The sequence below is a fragment of the Chelonoidis abingdonii genome, chromosome 16 (assembly GCF_003597395.2).
Source record: "Chelonoidis abingdonii isolate Lonesome George chromosome 16, CheloAbing_2.0, whole genome shotgun sequence".
NCBI lineage: Eukaryota > Metazoa > Chordata > Testudines > Testudinidae > Chelonoidis > Chelonoidis abingdonii.
Window position 1 is genome coordinate 27,016,149 of NC_133784.1, and position 18,128 is coordinate 27,034,276.

An 18,128-nucleotide genomic window follows, 5' to 3' on the forward strand; every position below is an offset into this window, starting at 1 on the left:
ATCAATCAGACTCTGGTCCGTGTGACCCCTTTAATATTTCCACTATAAGTGGACTGAACTCTGCAATTTAAAATTTAAATTCTGTCGTTGGATTTAACATAACAGAACTCTACTGTAAAAACAACTGGATATGAGCAAGACTCCTCTCCAGCCCCTTTGATAATTCTCACTGAAAGAGCATTACCATCCAGATTCATAGACACGTGAGTTCCCAAACCAGGCACATGCAATTGGAGATTAATTCGTTCAAAGATACAAAACAAGTTCTACTAGCCACATTAGCATCATGGTAGGCAATTTGAAGCCCTAATCAATTTTACCACAACTTAACATACTTCATCTACAAACCCAAAAGTTGTGAAATTATTTCCTATCTTTGGAAGTAATTGCTTTTGTTGACAATCTGTTTCTAACAACTGAAGCTAGGATTTTCAAAGTAGCCTAAGAGAACTGGGTGCCTAACTCCTATTGAAACTGAATACAACTGGGTATGTAACTCCCTTAGGCTCCTTTGAAAATCCCATGATGAATGTACCACAGATTAGTATGAACAAGGGACAAACGTAAGCACCCACAAGAAATGGCATTCAAAAAGATCTGATTCATATACGTGAAAAATCCTCGAGTCAGATTCCATTGTATGTTCTACACAGAACCTTGCACGATGTGTCTGTTGTTTCCAGCACTCCACTTACAAGATGTCATGACCTCATCCAACAACATGACAAGCTATACTCATAACACTTTGTATATTTTGCACCATTGTAAAAACAAGTTATATTTTCTATTACACTCACAAGTTTTTATTTTGATTAATCATTTTTTCCCAAATACACTTAGGATTTTACAATACAGATTGTAAAAAGGAATGTGAAACCGTCAGTTTAAAGAACAAATTCAACATAAATATTTACACCTGGCACATAAAGCCAACACAGTACTCTACTTTTCTGAACATCAACTGCTTTTACAGAAAAAGAATCAACGTCCAGTTATATCAAGTTCACACCTCTGAAGTGAGCAGAGAAGAGGGCAGCTCAGTTTTACTGCTGCTGCTGTTCAGTTGCACAGTTTTCTGTCGTACTGGGTCCCATCCTGCAAATATTAGCCACTATATAGTCTGGATATATTTGTAAGACAGAGCCTATATTTATAGCTATTTAACATAAATCATTTGTACATAACTATCGTTCCTGTTAGTAACTTCTTTGGTGATCAAAATCTGTGAAAACATCTGTTAAAAAAAATCACTCCCTCAAAGTTTTGACACAGCAAGAATCAGAGTGTTTTTAATATCCTATTTTTTTCCTCCATTTGTGTCTTGGCAAGTATCACTCACTGAGATATTGTAGACTGGCAGCACTTCATTCTACAGCCTATTCTTTGGAGTTCTGTCCCTTCTTACTGAGGAAGAAGTACTGAGTCAATTATTGTTTGGGATTGTCTATACACGCCTTAGAGGAATCACTTATACAGACTGATCAAGAAACCATCATTAACCATCAAGCCAAATATTATCCTATACCTAAATCTTCCATTTCTGGACATTACTGTTGAAAAGGTTGTGATGAGACAAGTCCGTCCTAAATGGAAACTGGGCTTAAAAATCACACATCAGCCAAAATTTAAATAATACTTTTTTCACTTCAGCTAGAACGAGGAGATTAGGACAGTTATTAAAATGTGCACTCTACACTCTGAATACACAGTGGGTTCTTCTACATATTTTTTAAAAAAATATTTTTCAAACTTCCTACTGCTCAACCCCATTGGCTTTACCAGCAATGAAAGCCTTCGGGTTGACAGGCCACAAGATTCATAGATTGCAAGGCCAGAAGGGACCATTGTTATCATCTAGTCTGACTTCCTGTACAACACAGGCCATAGAACTTCCCCATCATTAGAAAAACATCCAATCTTGATTTAAAAATTACCAGTGATGGAGAATCCACCACGACTCCTGGCAAATTGTTCCAATGGTTAATTACTCTCAACATAATAAATGTATGCATTATTTCTTGGCTGAATTTGTCTAGCTTCAACTTCCAGACTTTGAATAGTGTTATACCTTTCTCTGCTTGACTAAAGGTAGGTCTACACAGCAAAGAAAAATGTATCTCTTGCCAGCCAACTCAGGCTCACAGGGCTTGGGCTTCAGGGCAAACTTTATGGATGTGTGGACTTCCATGCTTGGGCTTCAGCCCAAGCTCTAGAACCCTCCCAACCGCCAGGGTCCTAGAGCTCAGATTCCAGCTCAAGCCCGGAAGTCTACACAGTCATGAAACAGCCCTGCAGCCCAAGTCCCAAGTTGGCTGGCATGGGCCTGCCACGGGTTTTTCTTTGTTGTGCAGACATATCCTTAAAGGCTCTTTATCATCAATTTTTTGTTCCCCATGCAGACATTTAAGGACTGTAATCAAGTCACTCCTTAAGCCTTCTCTTTGTTAAACTAAATAGATTGAGCTCTTTGAGTGTCACTATAAAGGCATGTTTTCTGATCCTTTAATCATTGTTGTGGTTCTTCTCTGAACTCTCTCCCATTTACCAGCATCTTTAGATTGTGCACACCAGAACTAGCCACAGTATTCCAGAAACAATCACATCAGTGCCAAATACAGAGATAAAATAACCTCTACTCCTACCTGAGATTACTTTGTTTATACATGCAAAGGATCGCATTAGCCCTTTCGGCCACAGCATTGCACTGGGAGCTCCTGTTCAGTGACTGTCCACCACAACCCCCAAATCTTTTTCAGAGTCATTGCTTTCTAGGATAGTTCTCCATCCTGTAAACATGGCCAACATCCTTTGTTTCTAGACATATAACTTTCCATTTGGCCACATTAAAATGCTTATTGTTTGCTTGTGCCCAGCTTACCAAGTGATCCAGATTGCTCTGCATCAGTGATCTATCCTCTTCATTATTTTTCAGTTCCCCAATCTTTGTGTCATTGGCAAACTTTATTGGTGATGATTTTATGTTTTCTTCCAAGTCATTATTAAAAATGCTAAACAGCATTAGGCCAACAACTGATCCTTGCAAGACCCTACTAAAAACACACACCCTTCATGAGTCCCCATTTACAATTATATTTTGAGGCCTAACAGCCACTTTTTCATCCATTTAATGTGTGCTATGTTACATGTAGTGGAATCAGGCCTTACAGCGTGTGATATATGTGCTATGTTATATCGTTCTAGTTTCTTAATCAAAGTGTCATACAGTACCAAGTCAAGGGAAAGGATTCCTATAAATGAATCTCTTTAATCTCTGTTCAATTATACTTATTCTGTGACATCAGAAATAAACATCTCTGTAACAGTGTAAGACCTGCACCAGGCTGCAGTAAGATTCTTTCAAACCAGAAAAGCTGTTTGTGCATAAAATATAAAACATTTCAGCACGTGCTTCTTGCAGTTATCAAACAGCAGACTAACTTCCAAATGTAATACACTTAACATACCTCCCAAACACTTGATTTTAGCCCACCTGGTAAATCTACTATTTATGAATTACCAAAGACCGAAGTTGAATCCTAGCTCTGGGGTCATGCAACGGATACCTGAAGTCCTGATATCACAATATACACTCCAATTCTAGTCAATCAATTCACAAAGGGTTTTTTGTTTGTTTGTTTTTACAGTGTAAGACATGCTCTTTTATTAAAACGAATTGTGACTAATTAGGGAGAAAAAGCTTTAGGAGGAAGGAAATGTGGTCTAAGTGGCATTCTGGTTCACCAAAAAAAATTAATTTAAGAGTGAACACATCTAAACCAAGAATATAGACTGCATGCATGTCCAGAAGGAGGCACATTCTTCCTTTCATAGTAACATTCCATCTGTAGGTCTTTTCTAAATGAAAGAAAGTTGATAAAGTGCATCCATTTTACAATTGCTATTAAACCCAATTTGAAAATAAAGAATTTTGCATTCCTTCCCGAGTTAGAATTCTAATCATTTATGGTGGTGGTGTGTTATATATTTGATACTTTCCAGACCAACAAGCTCCCCAAGGAGATGACAATCTAGGAACAGGCAGGGAAGTAAACTGAGCTGAGGGGAAACTGGAAGTAAAGTATGCTGCTTTTTACTTAATATGTATGTCAAGATTTAATGTAGTCAGCATGGCAGAAATGGATCTTCAAGGAGGACTTTTAATATGCAGAGAGTAGAGTCTTAGGATACCGTTCCATACAAAGGGGGTAGCACTGAAAAAAGTATAGAAATGATTGAGGCAGTCAAGGGTGGACATACTGAAAGAGCAGAGTATGATGCATAAAAGGACAAGTTCATATAAGGAGGAAGGGACAGAATTATATAAATCTTTAAGGGTAACAAGAAGCTGGAACGGGATGCAATAGTCAATGAGGCACAACTGGAGGGATTCAGACAGGGAGTGACAGGACCAAAACAAAACCAAGGAAGAGGGCTTTTGCATGGACCAAAAATGACTTTAAGGATGCTAGAAAGACTATAATGTGGGCCTAAGAGAGAATATGCTGGAGTATGAAAGAAAAGGAACATGAGGAGGAGGAAGAAGATGCAGGACTCTGACATGGCCTGGATGCGTGGAGCAAGCTAAAGGGAAGAGTGAAGAATAACCTCCAGATCGGAGATCTGAATGCCAGAGAGAAGGAAGCAGAGTGGGGAGAATTTAGGAAGGAAGATAATATATCTGAAAACAAACTCCTTAAGTTAAATCTGATGATGGGACATGCAAGAAAAGATGCTGAACAGACAGTGCAAGATGCAGAACTGGATGGAAGGAGACAGACCAGGATGGACTCTAAATCTGGGAGTCATTAGAATAGAATGGAAGTTGATGCCATGTGAATGGATTTGATAGCCAGGAGATAAGATATAAAGAGAGAACAGAAAGGGGAAAAAAATCAAACAATGAGACAGAGTAGGAAAAAGAACAGGAGTGCTTGTGGCACCTTAGCCCTAGTCTACACTACGAGTTTAGGTTGAATTTAGCAGCATTAGATCGATTTAACCCTGCAGCCATCCACACAACAAAGCCATTTTCGTCGACTTAAAGGGCTCTTAAAATAGATTTCTATACTCCTCCCCGACGAGGGGATTAGTGCTGAAATCAACCCTGCTGGGTCAAATTTGGGGTATTGTGGATGCAATTCGATGGTATTGGCCTCTGGGAGCTATCCCAGAGTGCTCCATTGTAACTGCTCTGGACAGCACTTTCAACTCAGATGCACTGGACAGGTAGACAGGAAAAGCCCCACAAACTTTTGAATTTCATTTCCTGTTTGGCCAGCATGGCGAGCTGATCAGCACAGGTGACCATGGAGTCCCCGAATCGCAAAAGAACTCCAGCATGGACCGAACGGGAGGTACTGCATCTGATTGCTGTATAGGAAGACGAATCTGTGCTATCCAAATTCTGTTCCAAAAGACGAAATGCTGGAATATTTGAAAAAAAATCTCCAAGAGCATGAAGGACAGAGGTTATAACAGGGACCTGCAGCAGTGCCGCGTGAAGCCTACCAAACAACCAGAGAGGCTAAAGGCCACTCCGAGTCAGAGCCCCAGACATGCCGCTTCTATGATGAGCTGCATGCCATTCTAGGGGGTGCCCCTACAACTACCCCACCTTTGTGCTTCCCTCCTCCCCCATCCCTCCTGGGCTACCTTGGCAGTTATCCCCCCATTTGTGTGACGAATTAATAAAGAATGCATGAATTTGAAACAACAATGACTTTATTATCTCTGCAAGCAGAGATTAAAGGGGGAGGGGAGGGCGGTTGGCTTACAGGGTAGTAGAATGAACCAAGGGGGCGGGTTTTCATCAAGGAGAAACAAACAGAACTTTCACACCATAGCCTCCCAGTCATGAAACTGATTTTCAAAGCTTCTCTGATGCACAGCACGCCCTGCTGTGCTCTTCTAACCACCCTGGTGTCTGGCTGCATGTAATCAGCAGCCAGGCGATTTGCCTCAACCTCTCACCCCACCATAAATGTCTCCCCCTTACTCTCATAGATATTGTGGAGCACACAGTAAGCAGTAATAACAATAGGAATATTGGTTTCGTGAGGTTTAACCTACTCAGCAAACTGTGCCAGCGAGCTTTTAAACGTCCAAAGGCACATTCTACCATTCCACCATTCTGCACATGCTCAGCCTATGGCTGAACTGCTCATTACTACTGTCCAGGCTTCATGACCCATGGGAGCAAGGGGTAGGCTGGGGTAGGTGTGACTGCGCAGTGCTGTCCACTGGGAGAGCAGCCTGAGGCAGAAACCTCCAGCTGGCATGACATTCCAGGCAGGAATGTCCATTAGACGAAACTTAAAGAATAGAATGACTTGGAGTCATTCTCATTTTTGACCAGGCGCCCCCAACCAACCTCACTGAGGCCGGCCAGGAGCACCCATGTCTGCCCAGGTTCCCCCGACCAACCTAACCGAGTTCGGCCAGGAGCACCCATGGGACGATGATGGCAGCGAGCAGTCGTATTGCACCATCTGCCATCCATGAAGCAAGGTAAGGGGATGCTGCTGTGTAGCACTGCAGCTCTGCATCTGCCAGCAGCACCCAGGAGACATACGGTGTCAGTGAGCTGAGTGGGCTCCATGCGTGGCATGGTATGTCATCTACATGCGTAACCCAGGAAAAAAGGCAAGAAACGATTTTTTGCCATTGTTTGCACGGGAGGAAAGAGGGAGGGGGACCTGATGACATGTACCCAGAACCACCCGTAACAATGTTTTTGCCCCATCAGGCATTGGGAGCTCAACCCACAATTCCAATGGGAGGCGGAGGCGGAGACGGTGGGAACTGTGGGATAGTTACCACAGTGCAATGCTCCAAAAGTCAGTGCTAGCCTCGGTACGGTGGACGCACACCACCAACTTAATGCACTTAGTAGGGACACACACAAATTGACTGTATCGAATCGATTTCTAATAATCAACTTCTATTAAATCGACCTAATTTTGTAGTGTAGACATACCCTTAGAGACTAACAAATTTATCTGAGCATAAGCTTTCGTGGGCTACAGCTCACTTCATCAGATGCATAGAATGGAACATACAGTAAGGAGAGAGAGATATATTTACACACATATACCAAGTAGGAAAGACAAGATTGTATCATGAAAGCCCAGTGATAGACTATGAAGGAGGTGAGGATGACTGACAGTGCAAAATGCAGTACAGAGAGGTCAAGGATAAGAATGGAGCATAGGTTTTTGTGAGAGCAGTTTCAGCAAGAGCAGTTTTCCTTGGAGATAATAGAAACCAAATTAGAAGGGATCCAAGATAGTCTTAGAGGAGGAGAAACTGAGGTACACACAATACTCAATAAAGAAGACAAGGGAGATGGAGAGGCAGGTGATTTCAAAGGAAGAGTATTCGAGGATAGACTAAACCATGACATATTGGTATTGTATGGGGAAGGTGCCAGAGGACAGTAAGAAGTTGAGGAAAGGAGTGAGTCTAGGAAAATGGAAGTACAGAAGTGTGAAAGGATCCAATCACTGGGATAGGTGATCATCAGGTGCATCTTAGGTGCATACCTGTAGACTGTCTTTGATGTAGAGAAAATATCATGTATGCTCCCAAGAAGCTGAGACAGAAAGACGGCTTCTGTTTTCAAGGCTGACTTTTTGTAGTCTGTTACTTAGTTTTTTTAATAATAGATAAGCCATGAAAGAAAAGTCACAGCGAAAGTAACATGAGTGGGCTTCTGTGGACATATTTTAAAAAAACTAAGTTAAAGGAAAAAATTAGCAATTTATTCACATAGGAATAATAATTTTAAAACCCTTATAATAAAAACACAGCAGTCAGAAAACCATTTCTATAGAACCCCTTTCTAAAATCTGAAGAGAAGTTAAATTAATCTGAATTTAGAGAGGTGTAATGCTAACATGTATATTATGTTAACACCTAGTTCACAAGGAACAAGTATGACCAGACAGACAGCTGCTGAGATGCCATGATCTGATACAGAATCTTGTTCCCTGGCCTTTAGGGTAGATTTTTCATCTTCCTGCATTTGGAAGCATGGCTAGTTTGTGGGCTCTCTGAGAATCTTCAAGAACAAAACACAGGCCGTGAATAAATTTAATGAGGATGGATAATAAAATTACAACATCCAAAATAATCTAATTTATCAAACACAGATAAACTAACCAGGAGCAATAACATGAACAAAGAGAGCTGTGATAAATGCAAATATTTACTCAATGAGATACTTGTATTAAAAAATAAACCTAAAAACAAACAAAAAAAAGTTAGACAAAGGATTTTACTAGCAGTAATATCCCTGTATTTTTCTCACTATTATTACTGAAGACATTTTTGTTTGAATACAAGATTTAGTCCAAGGAACCAAATTTTCATTTTGCTTTGGCTGCTACAGAGGTCATAACCTTGCATTCCTCTATGGAACATGGAAAGGACTGCAGTATCACAACTTATAATACACAAACTCCAAGCAAGATAAAATAGCAGACCTATATGGCTCAGATGACAAAGAAATGAAGATGGCATTCTGAAAACAGTAGACAAACCATTATTTAATGCTATAATTAGAACAAATTTGTGATGGTGCGTTATTCAAGCAGAATGGAAAATGGTAGCTCGTACACACACACGCACACACAAAATTGGTACAAAAGACTGTAGCAACACTACATAGGCTCCTTCGAAAACTCCAGCCTAAGAGAGTTAAGTGTCCATTATCCAACCTCAGACACATTGATTCTGACTACCCAAGAATGCTGCTTATGTACAATATACACACATGTACACCAGATGAGCATTTGCACCACTGTGTGTAAATTGTCATAGGCTCATTGACTTCCAGTTAATGGGCCTATGACAATTCACACAACCTTAAGATCTGCCCTAGTTTGTTTATATATACACACATTACACACACACACACCAGGTTCACAGTGTTAATGTAAACTATGTGCTTTTCAATTAACTGGCTCCTTTCAATGAAACATGAGTTTATTGGGATGGTATTGGAGAAGGAAAATTTAAATAAAAGAGAGGAACTGTTTCTCAGCTATATGAACAGCCACACTGCTCTACAGTGAAAAATGGGCCTGGATGTGGGTCAGGGTAACTGCAAGTGCAAACAGGAATATTTCACTCAGACAGAGATGTGTTGCTGTATTTTTTGTCAGCCTGGTTCTCACGGGACTGCTCTTACAGGCCCACTTGGAACTTTTTAATTGAGAAAGGTCATGAACCCCTGTAAAACTCCCCATTGTCTTGGGAAGATTTGTTTCACACTAATGATGGAAAAACTGCTAAAGCTCTTCTACATTTTTTTTCCTCTCCTCCTCCCCAAATAACACAGAAAAAAAAATGCCATGAAATTCTCTGACTTCAAGGAATGGAAAGGACAAAAATCAGAATTCCCATGAACTACAAACTTAATATGTTTTACTTTAACTGCATCAACTAAGTCTTCAAGGAAATCTGAGCATGAGAGAATTTAAGAGGAAGAGCAAGACAGTCCTAAATCCAAATATCATGCTGGGCAATGATAACTGATGGAAGTATATTTAACATTCCTATTAAAATCCTCCAGTCATCTGAGCTCAACATAGAATTAGTATGTAAGAAGAATTCATGTGCCACATGGAAGCTTGGCTTTAGCAACTAAAAATACATCACCACAAATATTCCATGCTTTGTGTCTTGCACCTGATTTGAGATACACATTCATAGATTGTATGTAATCCGCAGAAGGGCAGAAATTCTCTCATTACCTAATGGAAGTTATCCTGAACTATCTGGATTCTAGAATATATCCCAGACCAAATCATTCCTGATGCAACTCAAATGAAATCAATGGAGTTACGTCGGGGATTAATCTAAACACAAAGTTTGTGTTCATCTGCAAGCAGGCACTGGCTCACTCCAGTGAGACTGAAGGCCTGATCCCACTACATATTTTAACCCATTTCAAAGGAAAGTAATACCACTTTTAAAACAACTAATACGGCTGTGTCCACAGTATGCATCTCTCAATTGCTTTTCAATGACATTACAGAACTATGTACAAACACTGCAAGAAATTAGTAGCTAGCGTCTGCTGTAACTATTTTAGTTGCAAGAAGAGTTATGTATACCTGAATGTTGGTTTTCTCAAGTAATATGCAAATCATTATGCCAACTATAAGAGCAAAGAACAGTTACTTTCCAGAGTAGGAAACTAAGGCTTGGGCTACACTAATGGGTTGGGGGGGCTCGAACTAAGACACGCAATGAAGTATCTTAGTTCGATTTACCTGCCCGTCATCACGGTGGCGAGTCAACTGCTGCAGCTCCCCCGTCGACTCCACTTATTCCTCCTGCCGAGGTGGAGTACGGGCATCGATACACAGGTCAATCTATCGCGTCCAGAGGAGACGCGATAAATCGATCCTCAATACATTGAACACTACCTGCCAATCTGGCAGATAGTATAGATGTACCCTGAGTGAAATGTATGATACTGTATAGTGGCCATGGAAAAATTATCTTGAAAACAGTTTTTGAGAAATGGGTCACACAGCTAAACAGTCAATTATCTAATGAGACCAGGAAATGGGGACCGAGAAACCAGTCTAAAACACCTCTTTATTTACTATAGTTATATATGAAATGCCTGATCACCACACAAGAGGTTAGTGTCCTGACTTTTCTAGAGACCAATGCTGTGTTGTCATCTCAACTGTATGATTCACCTGTAGCACCAAAAACTGAATACAGCTGTGAATAAAAGCTGCTAACAAAAATACAATATATTCCATGTGGGAAGCCATGTGGCATTCTTCCTACTGTGTATATACAAACTAACAACATGAGAAAAACCACTAACTGTCACACAATTCTGTGTGCTCCAGAACACGTCTGAACGGGTTCCTGGAAGGGCTCTATGGAGGTTCTAGCAGCCATGTTAGAACAGCTTAGTAGAGTTATGCAATTGAAACCATGTTAAAGTGTTCTCTAAAACAGTTATCATTTGTGTCTAGAATGCACAAAGCCTGCAACATTTGTAAAGGTTTTGATACCAATTTCAGTTTGATGATTCAGATGCTTGGTCTTTGAAATTACTGAAGATACTATTGGGAGCTATTTTGCAACTTCTTAACTCAGACAGGGCTAATGGGCTTAGCTGAAATTAAAACTTATAAAGGCTGTCAATATTGGTGTTCCATTACATGTAACTTGCAACTATAGCATTTGCAATACATTTTTCACAAAAAATGAAATTGATTTCTTATTTTAGTATGATACACATTTACAAGCAAATCATGTTAAATTTTTTAAAAGTCACTTCACTTTAAAAAACAGCCACAAACATCAGTTTAGTTACATACTGATATTCAATTACAAAAAAGTGATTAATAGTTATCTGAATATGTATTAAAACAAGTTTTAAGACCTGCATCCATATTAATATGTGACAGACATTTAGGCCCATGTTCTTGTAGGTGCCCAGAAACAACTATATATATAAGACTGATGGGGTGGAACTACCAGCAGGCCACATAGCAGACATACAGACCAGCTACAAGTACCTTGGCGTACCACAGTCACATGGAAACCATGAGGAGGAGGCAAGGAGGACAGCAACATCCAAGTATCACCAAAGGATAAGACAGGTCCTGAAGAGCCAGCTCAGTCTGGGAAGAACAAGATCCAGCCATCAACGGATACGCCCTGCCAAGTCATCAGATACCCTGTCGGTATAGTGGAGCTGGCCAAAGGAGGACATGGAGGCTGCCGATGTGAAACCCGGAAGCTCCTCACATGCACTGGATGTTTCCACCAAGTCCAACACCCAGAGACTGATATACCATCCAGAAAGAAGGCGGGCGGGGCTGGTGAGCGTCAAAGCCACTGCTGGATGAAACCCGGAACATCCAGAGTACATCAGTAAGATGGCCCCAAGATGAGCTGCTGAGAGAATGCCTGAGGCAGCAGCAGACATGGAGGGAAGACCAAGCAGAAAGAAGTGCCATGGCAAGACAAGACCCTGCATGGGATGTGACATCGGAAGATAGCTGAGTGGCTGACATGGAAATCTACCAGTGGCTGGAAGGCTGGACTAAAACAGCACTGAGGCACTGATCATAGCAGCAGAGGAACAGGCACTTGAGCACCAGATCATTGAAGCAGGGGTCTACACCATAGAGAGGACCAAGGTGCAACTGTGCAGAGCAGCTCAGAGACAGTCCAACACATAGTGGCAGGATGTAAGATGCAGGCAGGAAAGCATACACTGAACAGCACAACAAGTTGCTGGCTTGTGTAAGGAACATCTGCACAGCGTATGGGCTAGACCCTTCCAAGACCAGATGGAGATTCCACAGAAGGTTGGGAGAATAGCAGGGCTAAGATCTTGTGGGACTTCCAGATCCAGACGGCACAGCAGGTACTGGCCAATCAACCAGACATCGTGGTAATAGACAAGGACCAGAAGACAGCGGTGGTGATAGATATAGCAGCGCCAAGTGACAGCAACATCAGGAAGAAGGAACATGAGAAGCTGGAGAAGTACCAGGGCCTGAAGAGGAACTAGAGAGGATGTTGGAAAGTGAAGGCCAAAGTGGTCCCAGTGTGGGTAGGAGCACTCGGGCTGTGACTCCTAAGCTGGGGTGAGTGGCTCCAACAGATCCCAGAACAACATCAGAGCTCTCTGTCAGAGGAGTGCAGTGCTAGGAACAGCTAAGATACTGCGCAGAACCCTCAAACTCCCAGGCCCCTGGTAGAGGACCCGAGGTTGAGGAAGACACATACCACCCATAGGGGTGAGAGGGGAATTTTTTTTTATATATATATATATATATAAAAATATAAAAATTAATAATAAGCAACCATGCAAAATGTCACCAAAGACTATCTGAAACTAGGCCAGTAGTTCTCAAACTTTTGTACTGGTGACCCCTTTCATACAGCAAGCCTCTGAGTGCGACCCCTCCCCTATAAATTAAAAACACTTTAATATATTTACCCGAATTATAAATGCTGGATGCAAACTGGGGCTTGGGGTGGAGGCTGACAGCACATGACCCTCTGAGGGGTCCTGATCCCCAGTTTGAGAACCCCTGAACTAGGCCCATGCACAGTCTACTCCTACTTTTTAAGAAGTTCACAACCTTCAAGAATAACATTATGGTTTCCTTGTGTTATAGGCTATTATATGGTGTTCATCCCAGTAATATCCCAGCACTTCACAGAAATGGGCTAAAAAACAAAATGTGAAACTGGTCAGTCTATTTTCAATGGCCAAATTGATGAAGGGTCCAGTTACACAAAAGACCCAATCAGCAGACTCTCTGAGCTTTAATTCCCCCAGAGAGAGACAAACACTATGTTTCTTCACTTTTAGCACTGTTTGTTACACTAATTTATCTGAAATGGGGAAAATCTTGTGATAAAAACAAAAGAAAAAAATGAATGTGAAATTTGTCCCTTTTATTTCTTTAATCATATTTCATTTTCATAATTTTTTATCTTTTCACAAGCATCCTGTGAATTCTCCTAAGAAGCAGAGTCATAGAGTTTAAGTCCAGAAGGGACCACCGCATCATCTAGTCTGACCTCCAGAACATCACACACCACCATCTCGCACCCACACACTAAACCCAACAACTGAAATTAGGCCGAAGTATTACAGTGCACAGGAGACTAAACTATTGTGTAATGACCACAGTGCATCAGTATCTGTGGCTCCCATAATTGAAGGGAAATAATTGAGTCCCTTTTTATCCCTGCAGATGGTCAGTTGAAACTCTTAACTATGAGTTTCTGGGAACATATGAAAACCAGAAGCAAGCCCCACAGCTGCTGAGCCCCACCCCCTTCCATCACAAGCAACCCTATCATAGAATCACACTCATATTGCCTACTCCAGGTCTGAAAGCACAGACTCACATTAGATTCCTCAATTGAAATATCTTTTCCCCCCACTAGAAGTGTCAAAATGAGGACCCTCCCATAAAAGGAGCTGTTACTTTATTTTATTAGAAAATTGAAATACTCAAAACAAACAAAAAAAGAGTCAGAACTTTACAACCTGTCGATTTCTAAAAAGAGGAACAGAGTCAGCAGACAAAATGTTTTATGTTCATCCTGACCACAGAAGAGAAAAAATACACACACCTACACTCACACTCACCATCACGTATGGAAAATTTAAACCCCAAAGAAACAGTAAATGTCAAAAGCAAGCTCTCATTGCAATATTAGTAAGTTGGGATATATACACTTTTATTGCTTTGTCAACAATTAAAGACAATTACTGAATTACAAAGATATTAATTCTGAAGTTGTCTTAGATTATAAATATAGGACCTGAGTCTGCAAACAGTTAAACACAGGACTAACTATCACTCCATGATTAGTCCTATTTGAGCATATGCCTCTTTCCAGGATTGAAGCCTTATACAAAAACTGTGTGAATAAATAAATGCAGTAATAACTTTGTTCAAGTTTTTATTATTTTTCATTTACATTAAATCACCAATTTTAACTGCAACTATAATTAAGGTAGCATCTAACAACTGAGTAAGACCACATTTGTAATTTTTTTGGAAAAAATTGGAACTGCTCAATACGATATTGAAGTGTGGTTTGAAGCCTGATAATCATTATTATTCAATTCAATTTTTAGCTTTTTACATAAGCATAGTACTGTAAAAACAAGTGACCACACCATGGGATACCTCTCAAATTACCCTAATTTGACCCATACTAACTTTCTGTTATCTAGTATTTAATGCAAATTGTTCACATGCAAGGAGCTAAAAACAAGGGTCACAGAAAACATTTATATTAAAAAAGCACGAGTCTCTCATGACTTTAAGTTTCCTGATTTATTATATCATTTACCAAGATCTTTATATCACCCTTATCATTAGGGCATACAATCTCCTTGGGTCCCTTATTATGGGCTGATGTCCAGTTAGGCCTTAACAGGTTGAGAATTATGATACGGGTGGGCTGTCTATACTATTCAAATCTATTCTCACCCTTCCACCAAAGTAAGAGGTGATTTTTTAGGATATCTGTATGACACACTTTTCCTTAAAAAGGCTTAATCCGGGCTGATTCACTGAACCAGCATACAAAATGTTCAGTATCATTTAAATAAATTACATTTCTGGGGCACCTTTCATTCTGAATTGATACTCATAATACTTTATCAATACACTGACCACTTAATGCATTCCTGAAATTCAGCCCTTTCTGGGGTAGACCTCCTCCTAGTAGCACTACATAGCTGTTTAAGACAGAAAGTTAAGAACAGCTTCTCTTTGTGAGAGTAGAAAAATACAAAAGATAACAGTTGGCTTCCTAAGAATTTACCAGAATACTGCAGTTAACAACCTGCCCTTGGCAAAATGTTTATAGTGACCACAAGTAAACATTTCATTCCAAAGATCTCACCTCCAGGAGCAAAACACCCCAGTAGGGAAGCAATATTAAAAACTAATTTGGAACGAGTCACAGACTCTGGCATTCTAACACATTTATGTACATCATGCCTTTTTTCTACTTCGCAATCTCTCCTCAGGCTTCTGGCACCCTGACTTGCTCCAGTTCTCCCAGTGTAAGCCAAAGTTTCCATTTCCCATCCAACCACCTGCTGTGGTATCTGGGTCTTAATTTCCCTTCAGCCAGCCCTTGGATGACTGCATAGAGATGGAAGAACCTGGAAATACTTGAAAATTGATAGCCTATTTACATGTTTGTACAGTACCAAGCTCAACAATACCCGCATCCTGACAGGCTCCTTAGGCATTACAACACAAACACCACCTATTGGAGAATTAATTGCTGGGTTTAAAAAGATACCAATGTCTATAGGTTTGACATTCTGCAGTTTGGCTGTCTATTTAGCTTGTTCATATTCCAAGAGAGTCTATGCATCTTTTCCCCCTTTTTATCAAGAAGTTCTTGATAAACAAAAACAGGGATGGGCAGGGGAACAGGAATGGGTCATCCCCAATAGCATTTCAGCCAGTGCTACTCTGCACCATGATGACACTTCATTCATATCCTGTGGTCTCTAGGTGCTATGCCATAAGGAGTGGACTTCACTTCATGGGTAAATTCAATTCCTGTACCCTCCAAAGAGATGCTAGAGATGAGACAACCCTCCCTCTCCCTCCAAGGAATCACAGGGGAAAGGAACCAAAGCTTGGGAGGTCAGAGGAAGACTGCCACCTTGTACCCTAGACGCACTGATTGACCTACGTCCTCCCAGAACCCCAAGCTGAGGAACTAGTTCAACCCTGACTCAGGAAGAAGGCGGCTCCCTACTGAATCACCAGTACCACTTCCTCCTATAGCGTGGCCTGGGGCTTGAGGCTGGAAAGGGCCTGGCTTCACAAACCATTGACCCATCTCAGCCAAGCCTCCGTGACAGCTGCACACGGAGGAAGACGGGAATCAAAGCAGCAGCTCCAGACCTGCCCCTCCCCCCAGTGAGATGCCTGGTAAACAAACGGCAGCTCAGCGGCGGGGAGAAGTCGCCCAGCCAAGGCAGGCACCGCGAGGGAAAGGAGCCGGAGAGGGGAAGGGGAGCGCCCCCCACCCGAGCTCTGGCAACTGCAGGAGCCCTAGGCGCAGCAGGGAGACGAGCAGTTCCCGACCCCACAGGGCAAGGGGGGGGGCACTCTCCAACCTGGGAAGGAGGCGGCTCCCCCCGCAAGGGGCGAGGGAGGGAGGCAGGGAAGCGGCTCCGCACTCCAAGGGCGCAGCGGGAGCGCGACAGCGCAGACAGGAGAGACAGGGGAAGCCCCCGCAGAGCAGAGGGGCAACTCCTCATATCAGCGGGACCCAGGGCAAGCGGCAGCCCCATTCCGACTCCGGAGCCCCGAGGCCCTAGCAAAGAGCCCCCCCAGGCAGGCAGCCGGCCGGTCCGGGCGAGGAGAAGCGCCCCCACAGCCGCCCGGCGGGCGGAGTGCCGCGGGTCCTGCCCTCTGGCACTGTGTGTACGTGAACTCAGCCGGGCCCCTTCCCCGGGGACGCTGCCGCCGCCCTCACCTTTCCAGTCCCGCCTCTGCGGCCGCCCCTGACAGCCGCCGTTGCTGCACCTGGAGACCGACATCTGCGCCTGGGCGGGGAGGCACCCGCGTCCCCTTCCGCAAGCTGCGCCAGCCAAGGAGGCGCCCAGACCCGCTCGGCTGCGTCCGAGGGGCGCCCAGACCCACCGCCTTTGCTGGCTGGAAAAAGCAGGGTCCGGGGGCGCCCAGTCCCGCTCACTGCGCCGGGCTTAGGTGAAGGAGACGGGTCGGTAACGCAGCCGGGCGCGGCGGCATCCCGCTGAGGGCGCAGAGCCCTGGAGAGGGTCTCCCAGCGCTGGAAGCGGGTGTGCGCTCCCGCTGCACAGGGCACCGGCCGCTCCCGCAACGCCGGCACGGTGATTGGAGAGGTTGGGCAGGAGGGGTGGAGAAGGAGGCGGAGGGATGATATAATAATAACCAGCGCTGCGCCCCTTCGTTCCGAGGGATCTCAAAGCGCTTCATCGGCAGGAGAAAGCAAGGACCGCCTGTAGGGGACTAGGAGCCAGGACGGCCAGATTCTCTCCCCAGTTCTTAAATATAGCTTACCTATCTAGGGCAGAGATGTGGGGGGAGGCTTAATGTTTTACACACTGAGGGTCAACTAGAGACCCTCCAATAAAATATACAGATTGGAGGCAGGTATCATTCTCTCACCATCACCCCCAAACTACCCAATCTCAACTCCCATGGCTACCCCGAAAATATCCCGAAGCTCATTGTCACCTGGGGCACAGTACCTCTGAACATGTTATTGAGCAGAGGGAGTCTGCATCATCTCCAGGCAGCTTAGAAAGGGACACTTCTTATAGGAGTGAGACCCACTTGTTTCCAGGCTCATCACTGCAACTAGGGAAATTTTGTTTTCCTACAGCCAGAGACTTACACACATATATGAAGGCCATAGAAGGATGGTATCACCCTAGAGGACGATCGCTAGCTTTTTCATTTCTAAAGTGAGTGTCCCCAACAAGGGGTAGTAAGAAGGATCAGAGTTTGTGAGGGACTGAGTTTTCCCTTCTACCCAGAGACACTATTGCCTCTTTTTATTCAATGGTCAGCCTCACCCCGTTCCTGAAACAT

General features: G+C 42.9%; 1 protein-coding gene across 2 annotated transcripts in view; it reads right to left on the bottom strand.

Annotated features, from left to right (window-relative positions):
* The window catches only part of PFKFB4 (6-phosphofructo-2-kinase/fructose-2,6-biphosphatase 4), a 113,096-nt gene extending 95,726 nt beyond the window's left edge, over window positions 1-17,370 (bottom strand). The window contains exon 1 of one of the 2 annotated variants that reach the window (XM_032772899.2): window positions 17,029-17,370. In XM_032772899.2, the coding sequence (XP_032628790.1) occupies window positions 17,029-17,092 (64 nt within the window). In that variant the 5' untranslated portion in view covers window positions 17,093-17,370. Of the gene's footprint in view, window positions 1-16,666; window positions 16,797-17,028 lie in introns of those variants that run through there. The other variant, XM_032772901.2, reaches the window with a different exon arrangement.
* Window positions 17,371-18,128: the final 758 nt, after the last annotated feature.